This window comes from Squalius cephalus (genome assembly GCF_949319135.1).
Source record: "Squalius cephalus genome assembly, chromosome: 12".
NCBI lineage: Eukaryota > Metazoa > Chordata > Actinopteri > Cypriniformes > Leuciscidae > Squalius > Squalius cephalus.
In genome coordinates, this window is record NC_137133.1 from 28,934,662 (window position 1) to 28,952,956 (window position 18,295).

The 18,295-nt window shown below is 36.3% G+C and overlaps 1 protein-coding gene across 1 annotated transcript in view; it reads left to right on the forward strand.

Annotated features, from left to right (window-relative positions):
* The first annotated feature begins 753 nt into the window (after positions 1-753).
* Positions 754-18,295, forward strand: part of aig1 (androgen-induced 1 (H. sapiens)) — a 43,043-nt gene continuing 25,501 nt past the window's right edge. The window contains exons 1-3 of the mRNA XM_079888214.1: positions 754-1,093; positions 6,256-6,411; positions 11,274-11,375. Coding sequence (XP_079744340.1) covers positions 953-1,093; positions 6,256-6,411; positions 11,274-11,375 — 399 coding nt within the window. The 5' untranslated portion in view covers positions 754-952. The remainder of the gene's footprint in view (positions 1,094-6,255; positions 6,412-11,273; positions 11,376-18,295) is intronic.

Here is an 18,295-nt window from a genome sequence, read left to right on the forward strand (position 1 = left end):
CTGAAAAAAGTATCACAGGTCATAAAAAAAAAAATTAAGCGGCACAATTATGTCCAAAATTGATAATAACTGAGTATCAAATCAGTATAGAATGATTTCTGAAGGATCATGTGAAACGGAATACTGGAGTAATGGCTGATGAAGTTTCAGCTTTGCATCACAGAAAAAAAAAATATATATATATTTTAAAGTATATTAAAATAGAAAAAACATTATTTTAAATTGTAATAGCCTAATATTTTACAATATTCGTTTTTTCTGTATTTTTGATCAAATAAAGTCAGGCTTGATGAGCATAAAAGACCTCTTTCAAAAACATTAAAAATAGTAATGTTCCCAAACTTTTGACAGGTAATATATAGTTTCATTTTTTACATTTTTGTGATTTTGTTTTTAACTAAAAGCTAGGACCATTTTACTTGATCACCATATATTAAATTAAGTCCATCTTTTATTTCAGCCAATAATGGTGGAAATGTGCAATCACTTTTGTAACTTTTATTTATTAATTTATTTTTTACATTAGGCTAGGCTATAGGACTTATAAAAAACAAACCTGCGAAATAGTCACTGAGTATAAAAGTGTGACATAAAAATGACCTTAATAAATAGTAGGCCTAAGCTATACGTTTCATTTAAATATTTGACACTATATTAGGAAAGTAAATAAATCCAGACAATGATTCGCCAAGTGAGAGACAAACGAAAAACACCAAACCCCCCAAACCCTCTACACAATGGGCATGCGCGAGCACAAAGAACAGCGACGCACGAGCTGCTGTGCACAGGCAGCGATGCTTGTTCCTATAGCAACAACCTCTCGCGCACATCCGCCGCCTCCACCAACGTCTCGCACGGATCCGCGCGACCCTCTCCTCCTCCCCACCGAATAACAACATCCCTCTGTCAACAGGATATTTCCCTGACACGGAAATACGACGGGGGAAGGAAAATGGCGCTCATCCCATCACAGATCCTCAGAGTAGCGATACTCCTCTCTTATTTTTCTATCCTCTGCAATTACAAAGCCATAGACATGCCCGCGCATCAAACATACGGCGGTAGCTGGAAGTTTCTTACGTTCATAGATTTGGTAAGTGCATGTGCATCGTTCCCATGCAGTGCCTGATTATATGAGATCTCCATAATGCATTACATTTCGTAGACAGGCCCCTGTTATGCTGAAATATGCCAGGTTCCTACAAAAAGGAGTACAAACGCCACCACAAATTGTCTTACGCCATATGTACTGATCATTAGACGTTAATCACATGACGTAATGACTTTTTAAGTCTCTAACGATGATGTCATGATTTTCATATCTCACATCCTCATTAATAATTCATATTATTTTGAAGGGCTGTGCTGAATTATGATCTGTTCTCTGAACAATTAGGAGAACAAATTTAAGGATGCATACACAGTTTTGAAGTATAAATAGCAGCAACCTTGTCTTTTGTTATGGCAGTCTGCACCAGCATCTGAACACACACACATACACATTGACTGTTATGACAGTCTGTGAGCCAGTGACTCATGTTTTCCACATAAACAGCCCATTTTCTCCCCCTTTTTTCGAACAGTGATTTTTAATAGCAATAAAAGTTGTTTTGTTATACACTTCACGTTTGCACATCTGTTCAGTGCACTGTTTGCTGTTTTTTTTTGTTGCTTTTTTTCATTCTTGGAATAATCTCATGTACAGATGTTTATTTACGTACAGATTATTGCAGATGGAGCTTTTTAAAACTTATTCTGTTTCATAACACTTGTTATGATGCTTTCTCTAACTCTCTAGCGACTGCACTAAAATGAAAATATATAAACTATATTTCATAATATTGCTGTTTTTACTGTATTTTGATCAAATAAATACAGCCTGCAGTAGAAACTTCTTTGAAAAGTACACTGTAAAATTGATTTATACATTGAAAATTCATTGTTATTTTTATACTTTTAATAACACAATGACACTATTAATGTAACAACTCTTTCATTGTCTGTAAACACAGAGCAAGTACGGAGGCATGTTCACTTTGTGAACACTCACGTTCACCACAACCATAGAGAGATAAGAAAGTGATTTATTGTTTGTGCTGCTTTGTGTTATAGTGTAAAAATGAATTATGACAGCTTTTAAGGACCTCTGACACCAATCAACCTGGCTGTGTGAAACTAATATTAGAACAGACGATAAACACATGTCACATTCAGAAAAGCAGATTATCTCATCTTGGCACAAGAAATGCAAGTACGTCTGGATCAAATACTTGCACTGTAATATCCACACTCCACTGTGGCATTGTTATATTTATTAACACTAACTATCATTGTGCTAACTGTGCCACTTTGATTTCAGCCATTTATGTTTTCATCAGGCCTCATTAATTATTACATTTAGGGGGTTAGATTTGGCTTTCCATTGTCACAATAGGACACTCGAGGAGCCTGGCATAGAGTTGAGCTCTTGGTGTTGAACGTAAAGTGTCTGGTCAAGTGTGGCCGAAAGCTTTCAGTGATCTGACAATGAGATACCCATGGATTAATTAGCAGAGTTTAATTAGCACAGATGCACAGGTTTTCCGAGTGTATCATTACTGTGATGAAAGGCAGTCTATATTTTTATGAGAGCAGTTGCTATGTTGCAATTGCCTTTGCAACTAATTATAAATTGAAAGGATGCATTTGAATGCATAGCGTCTGAACAAATACAAGTGCATAGTTTTATGACATTTATCTGAACATGAATGCAGGACTAGTAGGACTGTTTCGCAAGCTACTGTTTCTGCTGTATACTAGCAGTCTGTTGTTTGATAAGAAGTGAGGTTTCCTAGCCCAATTATTATTATTCCCAGCCTCAAACAAGCAATTCACTAGATTTCATGGAGACTTGAATCTCAGTCCAGGAACCCTTGTGGTTGTTTATAAGCAGAAATGAAGACTTTGTATAGCTAATAAATGATTTTATGCTTCTTTTGGCTTCATGTCCTCGCACCGAGGCTGTTTTTTAACTCTCAAATGATGTGAGAAAAGGAACAACGTCCATTTTTAGCTCAGCTAAAGTAAAGATCGAAAGCATTAGTTAGGGTCGAGTTAGAAGAATAGATCATTTTAGGGGGCTGGTAATAGGGTTTTAAGACTTTTCCAATAAAAGATTGGTTTTGGACAAATCTAACATTTATATGAAGCCTTAGCAGGGTTTCTCCTGCCTTCAGACACCAGGAAACAAATTTAGGAGCAGAAAGATAATGAGGAATGAAATATTAAAGAGTGTATTAATGGGAGACTTTTTTGCATGTTGGATATCTGTGGAGGAGATATAATAAAGAAACCTCTCATAATTCCATAATGTCTTTCCATCGTAAATTAATGTCAAAGCAATCTCCTAACACTCTCATCACGAATGTTCACTAATGGAAAATGGACTAAAAAAAGACATATTAGCTTAAGACGAGAAATAGGTTATGGAGGAAAGGTTGTGTATTAAATCATTTCAATGCCAGTTTTCTTGCAGCCTGTCATGCATTGTAACATTTTAAAGCATGTCAACTGTATCTTTATATTGTTCTGTTTTCTGTGATGTGAGTTTGTTTGCTCTTGAAAAATGATGGCACTTAGAAATACTCATATTCTATTTTCAGACTACCAAAGATGAATGCATGGCTTTCATCAAGTTTCTCTTCAACTTCCCTCTTGTGTTCCTTTTAAAAGACAGCTTTGATTTGTATGTCAATGAGAGGCCTTAAAAAAAAAGAAAAAAAAAAGGAAATTGTATTTATTTATTTATTTATAAAAAAGCTTAACCTGCTCTTTTCCGTTAGGGCCTCCAAAATAAACAGTTCATTTTCTACAAACTACCATTCTTGGCTCATTTTGAGCAAGACTTCTTATTTCAGTGAGTTGTTGACTAAAGAACGGATGCAACCGGATTGGTCCAATTCACAAATTAATTATTCTTTGAGGTTTGCAAACCGATTTAACAGGTTATTTGAAAATAATCACTTTGTTCACGAATAAAATTCTTAAAGTTTTTATGAAATGTAGTGGAGTTAAAAGTTCGATACTATGCTTTGGAATGTAGTGAAGGAAAAGTAAAGATAAACTTGAAAAATGTTCTCAAGTAGTACCACTGCTACTTGATTACATTTTTAAATAAGTTTATGTACTCCAATACATTTGTAATGAGTTATGCCCGGTAAATATACGATTTTGGGCTGTCCCAGATGAAAGATAACCAATCGTGGTGATTTCTGTGGTCATGGCTCCTAAACGGTGGTCCTATGTCGTACAGTGAGAGAGGTTCAAAGACGACTGTTGTCACAGTGTTGCGACCAAAGACGTCCTGCGATAATTTTCTGACAGTGTCATAAATGTAGCATGATCATCTCACAGTGTGTTTGCTCCTACGACCTACGTATACTGACTAGCCAATAAAAATGCAACATGAAATGGCGTATTGATCAATGCGACATGGTGCTCTTTCGCTTTCTCCTCTTTTTTTCAACGCACATAAAAACCACAATTGCCAAAGAGTGATTCATCTTGCTCTATTTGTTTACCACTAGCGCATGACATTATATTCCTCTATACTAACTTGCGTCGTAGCCTGCGATTCAATGGGTGACATCATCACACAGTCTACAAACATGTCGTACCCAAGTTTGTTAGATCCATGTCGTACAGTGTGATTTGTAATGATCTTACAGGATAGCCGAAAACGCACAGTCTAGAGCAGGCATAATGCAATTGCTCATTACATTTTGCATGGCACCTAACTTTTTCTGCTACAAAAGTGGTGATTCAATCCATCTACAGGGATTGAATGTACTATATCTTGTGCGTTTCGCCCTTACTCACCCAAACTTGTCAACGTGAATGTGAGTTTATTAGTGAGTAACTGAATCGCAGGTGTTTCATATATGAGATGAGAACATTGCTGCGGCCGGGGGTGAGGCCGAAACCAGCACACCCAATGAAAATGGCCTTTGAATATTTAATTGTACTTAATATTTAATTTATCTGTCATATTGAATTATAAATCTGTTTTTTTTATTTTTATTTTAGCAAATAAACATATGATTGCTCTCCTCACAAATCAACTATTTCTTGTTTTTCACTGGCATGTCTCTTAGATGTTGAGGACTATTGCATCTTTGAGCCTACATTCAGTACAAGTAAAATACTTAAGTACTGTTAAAATCAAGATGCACACCAGTTTTTTTCCTAAGGCACCTTTATAAATGCTACTTAAAGGAACACTCCACCGTTTTTTCATATTAAACTATGTTATTCCCTTAACTAAGACGAGTTGATACATATCTCTCTTGTCTCAATGCGTGCACTCAATCGCTCTGGCGCGTGGCGACACTTTGAAAGCACTTAGCTTAGCCCAGTTCATTCATTAGAGACCAAACAGAGATGAAGTTAGAAGCAACCAAACACCTCCACGTTTTCCCTATTTAAACACAGTTACACGAGTAGTTACACGACCAAGTATGGTGACACAAAATAAAAAGTGGCGCTTTTCTAAGCGGGTAAAAAGGATAACTATAATGTATGGCGGAATAGCACTTGGGACTCGGGAGCACTTCGACTCGGCGCAGTAAAAAGTCACGCCTGAAAAATCCTCTCCCTCTCACTTCTGTCATTAGAACCAACGTGACTTTTTACTGCGCCGAGTCGAAGTGCTCCCAAGTGCTATTCCGCCATACATTATAGTTATCCTTTTTACCCTCTTAGAAAAGCGCCACGTTTTATTTTGTGTCACCATACTTGGTCGTGTAACTACTCGTGTAACTGTATTTAAATAGGGAAAACGTGGAGGTGTTTGGTCGCTTCTAACTTCATCTCTGTTTGGTCCCTAATGAATGAACTGGGCTTAAGTGCTATCAAAGTGTCGCCGCGCGCCAGAGCGATTGAGTGCACGCACTGAGACGAGAGAGATATGTATCAACTCGTCTTAGTTAAGGGAATAACATAGTTTAATATGAAAAAACGGTGGAGTATTCCTTTAAATGTTCTAATTGAACTAAGGCCTAATCCTGGCTCAATCTAAGTCCTGTCTGTAAAGAACTTTTACTCAAGTCGTATTGGAATTGGTGACTTGTAACTTATAATGAAGTCATTTTTGCTGTAAGGTATCTCTTCTTTACTTAACTATGGTTTTCAGGTACTCTTTACAACTTACAAATCTGCCCCCTTTCTTAGGTATACGACATTACGCTTTCCTAACCATTTTATGATTCTCTATCTCAGGTCATTCAGGCAGTTTTCTTTGGAGTGTGTGTCCTGACGGACCTCTCAAGCCTTTTGACAAAAGGCAGTGCCAGTATGGAGCAAGAAAGACAGTTGAGGAAGCTGATTGGCTTACGAGACTGGATGATGGCTGTTCTGGCCTTTCCCGTTGGTGTGGTACGTATAAATCACCAATCAGATTTCTCATTTTGCATATGTACACTAACTGACCAAGTATATCCATAAAAATACACTTTATTTGTGTTTGTTGGACCTACATTTGGAGATTATGAGCAGTGCTGCTGGCTAAGTAAGGATGTATGTTGATGTTCAGATAACATCAATGCTTAGAATCAACACTGAAAATTGGATTGAAATTGAATAAAAACACCAATATGGCCAATTTTCAAAGCAAGATAATGCAGCGATCCAGATTATTTCAGTGCAAAAACAATCTAGCCTAGCGGTTTAGCTTTTTCTAAACTAAAGTTTGGAAAGGTTTCAGCTTTTATATAAGCCCGTACGCAAACATTGCAGTTTTTGTATACAGAAAATCAGAAAAAGTAATTGGCTGGCAGTGACTTATGGTGCGGTTAGTTTAAAGTGTGTGAACCTCCCGTAAACTCTCTGAGCCATCAAGTTCAATTGTTAATGTGTGGGAAAGAAAAAAACAGTACTGTAACGGAACATGAATGCAATACTTTGTCTGAAGCTGCCCTTCCCCTCCCACACATGTCACTGACATTAAGATGTCTGAAACCACAGGAAAACAGAGGCCACTGTTCAAAACTTGTTTCGAGAAATCATTCACTGGATCTAAGGAGGGTTGTGTATTGAGCACATTTATAGAGGGTGCTAAAGGTAAAATACTGCTTGCTGCAAATGCATGAGCAATGTTTTAATATTTTTGCAACTTAGCAATTTTCAATGCCACTTTGTTTCAACCCTTTGGGGTCGGTAACATTTTTAAATGTTTTTGAAAAAAGTATCATATGCTCACCAAGGCTGGCTGTATTTGATCAAAAATACAGTAATATTGTGAAATTATTACAATAAATATATTTAAAATATATTTAAGACATCGCAGAATTCGTTCTGTTATTCTGATTTGGTTATCAAATCATTCAAACATCAAACATTTATTATATTCAATGTTGAAAACCGGTTTTACTGCTTAATATTTCTGTGGAAACCATGATACATTTTCAGGACTGAATAGAAAGTCAATGTGTCCACCAAAGCATTTTTTCCCAGAGGCTAGTGTATTTTTTCCCGATTGTTTTCAATGGGAGCGCAGTGTTTTTAAAACACCAGTAGCAGGACGAGGCACTAAGTGCTAAGCATTTTTTGAAGTTGAAGAATGTTCAACTTTGGGTAAAACAAAGCGCTCATCACTGTCACTTTTTACCCAGCCGTCGAATCACAGTGGAGGAAGGAATCACAACGCCCAAATGCCACATCCTGCTTGTACAATGATAACACATCTCTTCATCCAAAACTAGTGCCAGAGCATTCTTGTTATTTGTTAATCCTATTGATCCCAAAATGTAAAAATAATAACAAACACAAGATACATATTACATAAAATCAATAGCATTGTCCAGAGTTTTGGATTAGCATATGTGCAATCCAGTTCAAACATTTCCTGTGTTTTGTAGGGCAGAATAAACACTATGTGCCTTTAGATCTGTATTTAGAGCATCAAAACAGTGAATCATCGCATTCCTTAAAAGGTATAAACCTGCAGGTCAGGTCAGACAGCATCTGTATTCTCTTAGCACATACAGTACCACTATATCTGGACACATCAACACATGCTGCTTTGCATTAGGGGACTATACAGACACCAATACGCATTGTCTTAAATGTACATCTCATTTGCTTTGCAAATCGCCAGTCTTCTATCTGACACTGCCACAAAATCAACTGTGCAATAAAATTCCGTCCTGCAAAGTGGAGAAGGAAACACAGTGTTGTTTCTGTTTTGTGTGTGTCCGTGATGACCATCAGATAATTACATGGAAAATATTTAAATTGGGCTCACAAATGTCTCTGGCTGGCTAAAGATCTTTTAATATTGCATGGCACAATGTTAGTGAGGAGTTTAAGATGTCAAATGACAGTGTCGAAGTGACTTAAACCCTTAAGTGGGAAGAAAATCGACTCTGCTCATTTTATTTTAATGAAAGAGACACAAGCAATCTCCTTACGTTGCAAGGGAGCACTAACAATATAACTTTTCTCTTAATATAAATAAAGCAAAGTGTGGAAATATTAAATAAATTCTGACCAGACTGAATCAGCACTTTTTTTCCCATCATTTTCCTTACTGTTTTTGGAGGGAATTCTGCTAAACATTTAAAAACAAATATGCATAACATTTAAAATAGCTTATTTTTATGTTTATATTAAAGGTCACTGGTGTGTGTTTATATTATATTAAAAAATAAACTCTACTTTAAAAAAAATGTGAATAAGAAGTCTAAATGGCTGCATTTATTTGGTCAGAAAATACAGAAATACAGTAAAAACAGTAATATTGTGAAATATTATTACTGAATTTAAAAGAACTTTTTCTATTTTAATATATTTCAAAATGTAATTTATTCTTGTAATGGTAAAGTTGATTTTTCAAAAGCGGTTACTCCAGTCTTCAGTGTCACATGATACTTCAGAAATCATTGTTATATGCTGATTTGCTTCTCAATTCTCAATTATTATTGGTGCTCGGTTATTAATAACGGCTCTTATTATTATCAATGTTGAAAACTGCTTTTTGCTGGAAACCATGATTCATTTTTTCAGGGTTCTTTGAAGAATGGAAAGTTCAAAACAACAGCATTCACTGTATTTGAAATAGAAAGAACTATTAGAATGATTTCTGAAAGGTCATGTGACACGTTGTGACACCGGCAGTGTATGTAATATATATTTTAATATATTTTTAAATACAATAATAAAATATAATAAACATAGACATGCAGCTTTGACCGTTGCATCATTCTGTGGATATTTGCAGAACTTGCGGTTGCAGATTCTCAGCGGGGCTTAACGAGATGGCAGACAGAGGATGCTTCCTTGTTAGCTTGTAAAAAACTTAGAAGCCAGACAGCCATGATACAAAGACGAAATAGATGCTTGACTTTGCCCTGGCCCTCAGTGTAAGAGCTGGGCAGTGGGCAGGCTCAGCTTACAGCCATCACAATGAGCATCATTAGTGCTGACGTTGGGAAACGGGCTCTACTGTGTTTGAGTGATATGCATACTTTGTTAGCTTTAGCCAGGTCATTTCCTGACACCTATTAGTGGCGTGTGATACAATGGGACCGAATTCTGCTCCATCTGCCTAACAACCTTAGTCTATACTGTATGTCAGGCCACAGGATGAAGTCTCCCAGTCCAGCTAGGTTGGCTGGATAATAGAGAAGGTTTGCCGTGTGCTATGTGGTTCATCCACAGTGTCCAATGAGAGTGCACGGAACGGGCAAATCCAAATAAACCACCTGTCCGGCAGTGAACTTGTTTAACTTGCGCTTTCAAAGTAAAGCCCAACGTTTACTTGAAATATGCTTCAAAAGCACAACAGATCCTTTCACAAGGCCTATCCTCACAGTGCCGCCCGTTTATTTGGGTACGGTGAGCATCATCCAAGCCCTTACTGGAAACAAGAATCCTGCAAAATAATCGGAGACACCCAAACCAAACAGAAATCTGTCACGCCCATAAATGAGACCCATTAATGCAAATACGTTTGAGCAGTTCAGGATTACAGCAGGGGAAGTGAAATTCCTTCTCGGAGAGCCTGGGACTTCAAACGCTCTTTCACAAGGCCTGCACGCTCCACACCAACGTGCCTGTTTTTTAACAGCATGTGTGATGCCCTCATCATCTTAACACTGTCCTTTTTCACAGAAGGCATCTGTAGCTCCAAGTAAGTGCTGGATAAAAGCAAGGAAGAAGTAGTCAGCTCTCAGGGATTAATTATGGTATACTGATATGAAAATATGAGCTCTGTGTGTTGATTCACTGTGCTCATGGCTGGTTTTAGTGCTTGTCAGGTTTTTGCGCAGAGATTGTGTCCTGTAGATGGGGAATCAAAGAGGATATTAGACAAGTTAGACTTTTCAGCATAATGAGATGTGCCGGCATGAGGCAGGAGTTAGGCAGTCTGCCCGAAGACCTGCTGGGAATCTGGGGGCGAAGACTGGGCTCAATTTAAAGTCTTTGTGAGGAGTGAGGTCTTAAAAAGTTATGAAGTTCCTCTGAAGAGAATATATAGTTGCAGTTTCCCTTTTTCAAGAAGGACATTTCAAGAAAGTCCACACCTGAGATGGCTGACACCTGACATACAAGACCTACAAGAATCAAGTATTATTGTAAAGCTTGTGCTGAATCATATATATTGAGTCATATGAAAGAGCTTTAGCAGTGTTGATTCTTATAGAACTCAGGAATAATCACAAGCATGTCCACTTAGCATGTTTAGGAGCAGAGCTGTGTGGTATTGGCAATGTGACCGTAGAATTAGATTTTGCTTTACTGTTTATCTTAAATAAATATATAAATTATATATATAAACTTATATTACCTTTTTATTTCTTTTTTTATAAATTAAATGTGAAATAGAAAATAAATATATACACATACAATTCTTTATAATAATCAAACAAGAAGAAGAGTCTATTTAGTTCACTGAATTATCCAAAAATATGTAGTACTACTACACAATCTAGTACAGAACAATTTTGGGGTAAACTTTCAGCAAAAACAACTATATCATGTCATATATCATATATGTATCATGATATAAAAATACTTGTATTTTGATACAAGATTTTGGTCATATCACATTCCATACATATAGTCTACTCATCTCATTAATATTAAGGGATTGCTATAAAAAAATACTTTAAAAAGTAAAAGTTCTATTGTGATAAAATGCTGATAAAATGAACTCAAACTGCTAACGGAATTTTTTTTTTTTTTTTTTTTTTTTGTGATTTGATGATTATCAGTTTTTCTTTCTTTTCGTTTTGCAGTTTGTGGTGACTATGTTCTGGGCTCTTTACCTATATGACAGAGATTTGGTTTACCCAAGACTCCTGGACAACTTTATACCACAGTGGCTAAACCATGGCATGGTGAGTGCTTTTTCCCCCCTTTTTTTTCTAGAAAGTACAAGACTGTATATATAATTCACTCTCAGCCTGGAACAAAAGAAAAAAAAGCACATTTTGTTTTTTATAATCTCTTGGGCCACATTGACATCAGATGTGAAAATGGCAGTTGTTGTGCAATCGTTCATTTCAGTCAGCTGGAACAAAAACTCTAAGGTGGGGTCAAAAAGTGGCAGGTCTTGTTTTTATGACAGGTGAGTGTTCTGAATTGAAGTGTGGCTGCATTATTGTCTGGTGTGTAATTTCAGAAGCAAATAGCAAATGTGGCTCTCTTGGCATCAATGAGCAAGTATGTGTACATAAACATATTGTTATGAATGCATCATTAAAGTATCTGCAGAACTGAAAAGACTTCACTGCAATTAGTCTCTTGAGTCTCCACAAGAAATATTTAATAACCTAAACGCTTCCATATTGAATCCTTTTTTAATCTGCTGAAGTGGCCTTGACGAAAGAGGTTTTGGGACCTAGAGGCTTCTGATAGATTGATAGGAAATACTGCTCAGAATGAGGCTATTACTGGAAACGTGGTTGGATGTCTCAGTCGTCGCTAATCACAGGATGTATTCAGTTGACTTGGGTATAGCCCGGGGCCAATGACAACACACGTAGCAGTTGCTAGGGAAACATGTCTCGGTTATTAATCAAAATGAATGTAACCTTTGAGCCTAATCAGAAATCGCCTCTATCTTTAATGTGCAGTGGCATTGTGAAATCATATGCAATTGGATTTTCCGCAGGGTTTTTAAACCTTTCAACATTTGTCATTAATACACATTAGAGAGTACATGCTTTTTTTAGGTGTGCTTGTTAGGTATGTATGTGCTAAAAACTTATATTTCTTTGCTTCATTTTTCCCTAATGTTAGATCAGTGATTATCAACTGGTAGATTGTGACTCAAAAATGTGTTGAGAGCCTGTTCTAGTCAAAGGCAGCTGGGGAAAAAGCAATGCAAATAATAAAAACTAAATGCAAACGTTAAAGCTATGATCACATTGTTAGGATAGAAAAAAAAAAAAAAAGGGTTCAACCCCAAATTTACATCATTGGTTGAGCTGATAATGCTAATTGGGGGTTTTTAAAATGAAGAGAATGCTCTTTCCTGCTAGTCAGTGGTTTTCTCCAGCCGGAGATCAGTACAGTTGGGCTGCTGAGGGTTGACCCACGGGAGAGAACTACCTTCCAGCTGAGAACAATTTGTGCTATGCAAAACGTTCCAGATTGTCCCGCCTGCGACCGAGAGAGGGTTACTCCATTGTAAATATTTTGAAGCATTCCATGGTACCACATTTGTTTGTTTACCCATGCTGCCATGGCAACTTCCTTCTGTTCACTGGCTGCTCTGACAAAGAAACAGTGATTAAGCCTCGTTACTGTTTTAGGCAGAATCAAGCACAATCAAAAGCTGTGGCCTAAGCATTTGTTCTAGAGACAGACAGATTGTTAATGTGACAGATATTCTTTACAGATATTCACACGAAAAAATAAATATGAAAAATATTTTAAAAATGAGGACCATTTAGACTGCAAAACAACTTTGCAGAAATATAAATAATAATAATAATAATAATGATTTTCTTAAAATGATACGATTATTAACTTATATAAATTCTAAAAATAAAATTATACAAAAAATATATATGATTTTTTTTAAATGAAGCCCATTTAGACTGCAAAACAACTTTAAATAAATAGAAATAATAAAAAATAATCTTCTAAAAATGTAACAATTTATTAACTTACATAAATTATAACAATACAATTATAATATTAAAAATAAATATGAAAACTATTTAAAAAATGAAGACCATTTAGAGTGCAAAACAACTTTTGCATTAATACTACTACTAATAATTTTCTTAAAATTGCACAATTTATTAACTTAAATTATAACAATACAATTAGGCCTATAATATTAAAACATACAAAAATCATTTAGACTGCAAAACAACTTTTTCAGAAATAGAAATAATAATAAAAATGATAATAATAATAATTATTTTCTTAAAATTATATTTGTCAACTAACATATATTATAACAATAAAATTTATAATATTAAAAAATAAATATGAAAAACATAGAAAATGAAGACCATTTAGAAGCAAAACAACAATACATATAATAATTAATAATATTCTTAAAATTATTATATTGATATTTGAACTATCAACAACAAAATTATAGTATTAACTAAATGATTAATAGATTACAATGTTTATATGAGAATTATTATTTTAAGATAATAATAATTATTATTATTATATTTTGTATTATTGTAGTCTAATGATCATTTAGTTATTGTGTCAAAAAACACAAATATAACAAATCGATTTGGCATATTGGTATCAAAAACTTGGATATATCAATCTATCTTTAATTTATACCAGTGCCTGTCAGTGAAACCCCCACAGCAGGGCATTTATGAATCATTTACACCTTGATGCATTGAAAGAGAGAGAGGCTGCTTTTCACAGGCTTCCTTAGAAATTAGGCCACAATAGACAAACTACAATAGAGATGGGTGACTGCTCCTTTTAAGTCATTGTATTTGAATACACTAGACATATTTATATTTATGCTGGTGCATACAGCTCATAGCTACAAAGTCCTTTGAAACTGTCAGGGACTCTCTAGATATATGTAGACACATGCAAAAATTTGTGCATATTAATCACATCACTAGAATTTAAAAACTTTGCCTCTGTAAGTGCAGACAGGAAGTGATAAGATGAAAAGATAAAAAAACAAACAAACAATACTTTCCCCCAAGTGACAAGGGAAAGGACATTTTCTCTGTTTTGAAGCTGTCAGCAGCGTTGTTGTATATTTGGCAAGCTTATCAAGACTCATAATGTGGTGATAACAATCGAAACAGAGCCACTTCAATAGGACTTAAAGAGGCCACTACTAAACTTTCATGGCATCATCGGGAGGCAGTTTACCTGCGTCAAAGTATCTGTGACAATAATCCTGTCTCTGCTTTGTGATTACTCCGCCTGCAGAGAGGGGCCTGTCAGAAGAGCGTTGCACTGCTCTAATGTTAATGCCAGTGGCCTCCCGCTGAGCAGCCCCCACGTTCAAAGCCACTCGCTCCAAATGCGTACCACAAATAAACATCTTACTCCTACTTAGAAAAAACACCACTGCTGCACATCTCAAAATAAAAGTACAAAAGAACCTGAGAGGCCGACTTCCCACGTGAAGGTATTTTCTGGACTAGCCTACGTATTGCTCAGTCTGAGCTCTTAGCGTTAACTTTCCTCATATTTAATTCAGGGGGTAGGTTCACGGTAGCTTTTAAGCGATACAGGTCATTGTGCACGGGGGCTTTTATGACTGATTACCTGTGGTAAACAACCCCAACTTCTCCGTCGCTCTTTTATTCACACTGCTAATTGTTCGAGGGAAACAAACACGATACACAGCAATTCCTTTTCCACAGCATGACCTTGAACGTACTTCGTTCTGCTAATTAATCATGCAGTAAGTTCAAAGAGAATGTCATCAATATTTATGACTGACTAACAGTTTCAAAACCATGCTGCAACAGAGAACAGGAATTTTTATGCAAGTATTCCATTTTAGGTCAGTTGGCACCCAGTTATATTAGTTACATCCTCTAGGCCATTAAGATCTGTACAAAGGTTTCAGTTAACTATTCCCAAGTCGTCTAAAATCAAAAGGAGGTTCTCTGTTGCAGCTCATTGTTTATTGAAAAAGTCTTTTCTCACTTGCATTCTACTGTACTTCATTTTGTGTCATTTTGTATTTGTCTTAAACTTGGTTTCATTATCCTAGATTCAGACTGTATAAATGTGTTAGTGTAAACCTCACATGGGCCCGGTCACGGCACCAAATGTAACCCGCTCTGGGTTGTGTTTCCCAAAAGCATCGTTCGGCAACTATATTCGCAAGTTCCGTCGTTATCAGGGGTGTGTTTCCCAAAAGCATCGTTAGCCAACTGTGGTCGCAAATTCCGTCGTTATCAGTATAGTTCAACGAGTCGGTGTTTCCCGAGACCATAGTTCTAACGAACGTTCGCAAACAGCATCACAAATTTGTGTGTCTGGAATGACAGCTCTCGACTCGAGCTATGGTTAGAAGCATAGTTGAGCGACCAATTTGCGACAATACAGTTTTGGGAAACAGTTGTGACCAGCTTGTAGATTTCTTCAATGATGCATCGTACTATGGTTGTTAAGCAGCGAGTCACGTCGTTGTATGGGAAACGCACCCCTGAGCGGGATTCGAACCATGGTGTGGGGGGCGGGCGTGCTAACAAGGACGCTAAACGCTAACGCGCCTCTTGAGGCCAGAGGAGTGAGGTTTACACGCACAGCTCTTACTGGCCTACGTCCGTTATGGTATGTAAAGCATTTTGGCCAACATGTGTTGTTTTTAAATGTGCTATATAAATAAATGTGATTGACTGATTGATTGAGCAGTGAATTCCAGTTGCAATTCCAGCTTCTCTTGGCCTGTAAAGAAAAACTCACACTGAGAGGAGGAACCAGACTTCACAGGCTCTCTCTTTTTCTAATTGTCTCTCAACCTGTCAGTGGCATTTCTCAACAATTCCTTCTTCTGAATTTGTGGGATGTTGTTTAGAGAAGAAAATAGCTGTGCCCACAGGCCAATTTGAAGAGTGCTCTCCTCCGAAAATTGTCTCTAACTGTATGCTCCCACTGTTTAGACTGTGGGGATAAGTGTTTCACCATTTACAGTAACAAGAATCCATCCTCCGAGAGAGAGAGGAGAAATACATCCATGTGACTGAAATCGATCAATGCCACAGTCCATGGCTGCGCTAAACTGATGGACTCCAGTGGTGTTTTCTCTGCATCTAATAACATGTTTGGTTTGCCACTGTCAGAGGAACCTCAGACAGACTAGTTTCTACTTAACCAATGGTATTACCCAGACCGTCTTTAGGATACCGCAAGGATAAGAACCAGATGTCAGAGCATATTAGATTATTTTTCAGGATGTTTCACTTTACACTTTTATAAAAAAATAAATAAATAAAAAAAATTGCAAACAGTGCTTTAGGGGTACAGGGACAAGTCACTGGGACAAGGTGTCACTTGTTACCTTATCTAACCGTAAAGGATGTATATTGGTACTTTGGTAAATATTGGTAAAATCTTTCATCATTTACTCACCTCCATGTCAATCCAAACCTGTATGACTTTTGTGAAACACAAAAAAAAACGCTTGGTTTTTGCCCAAACCAAGTCAGTGGAGTAAGTGATGATAAAATACACCTAAATTCAATATTATTCTGGCATAAACTGGATGGAAACTACCCACAATTATTAAACTGGCCAAGTATACCAACCAAAATGGCTGCCTGACAACTAGAAATTACAATTTATGCAGGCTAGTAATCACTTGCAATGGCCAGAACCTGATTCATATGTGTATTATTGAATGTATTAGTCTCCATTAATGTAAAATACAGTAAGTCAGGCTGTTGACAGATTGCCACCTGGTGGTCGTTGCCAACTTGGGTACTGGTAGCGTACAAGCTCAGACTGTAATTCCCCAGATTGCTGCAAGATGCAGAATCATTTTAATGACATGTTAAAACAAGGCTCCCCTTCATTATGGCCATTGAGGTTTCCCTGCAAAAGCCTTTGTCCCATGGCTTGCAATTCCTCATATGCAATGAAGTAAAGTGAAGCAAAATAAATCATCATTTTTGTGGTATTTTCCACAGTGGAGTGCCACCGTCATCTTCCATAGAACATTTACCCGCGGATTCTTTCATGCATCGCCGGAGGACGCACGCTTTGATCTTATATCAGGCTGGCAGAGAAACAAAGTGTCTCAGTTTTGTTGCAAAGAGCGTAGTGCAGTCAGTGGTTGCACTGTTGAACATAAAGGAGAGGTCAGTATTAATATTGTTAACAAACTGGGGGAAAACTTTTTTTTCTTATCTGAAATAAAAACATTTTCATGACTTAAATGCTAACTAAAATAAAATACAAATAACATACATTATTTCAGGATTAGTTTTTAATACATAATAGATTATAAATCTCTACATTAAACATGAAAATGCTACTCTGTAGCAATAATTCTAGACTGTGCTGAAAAAACACAGTCAATTTTTTTTTTTTTTTACTATAGCATATTAACTTTGGCGGCCGTAAAAAATTTAACTAAGGACTAAAATAGAAACAAAATACTAAAAAACAGTGCAACTAAATAAGAAACTAGAAAATGACTTTAAGACTAACTAAAATATAATAAAAATAACAGAAATTATTTCAATATTACTTTTTGATACACCTTGAAACCTTTACAACTCTCTTACATTAAAAATTAAAATGCCACGAGACAGCAATAATACTAGAACATTTTAGAACAAACATTTTAGCTTGCATATTAACTTTGGCAGCCCTAAAAAAAAAAAAAAAAAACTTACTATACTAAATGTACTAAATGTACTATAAATGTACTATAATAAAAAACAGTGCAACTAAATACAAAACCAGAAAACATGAACGACTATTTCATTATTTCAATACTATCTAATATAAAATAAATATACTGTGCTGGAAAAAAAGGTATGCTGTTAAAGAGTTTTAAATGATACCAGCTAGTGCATTAGTGTCTTTGGCAGCCCTACAAAAAAAAAAAAAAAAACAATTACAACAATGAAACAGTGAAAAGGGTGGTACGTCTGAAGTGTGTTTGTTAATGCGAATGCTGTATTGGTCAAGAATGCTTGTTAGAATACTAAAAAAGCATTCTATTAACATGACAGCATCTCTGTAAATTCCCCTCATTGTGATTTCACCATGTACGTTGTTCCGCATTAAAGAGCGGCTGCTCTTGTTTTCTCTGTCATTGTGCTGTGGTGTTAGCGTTATCTTT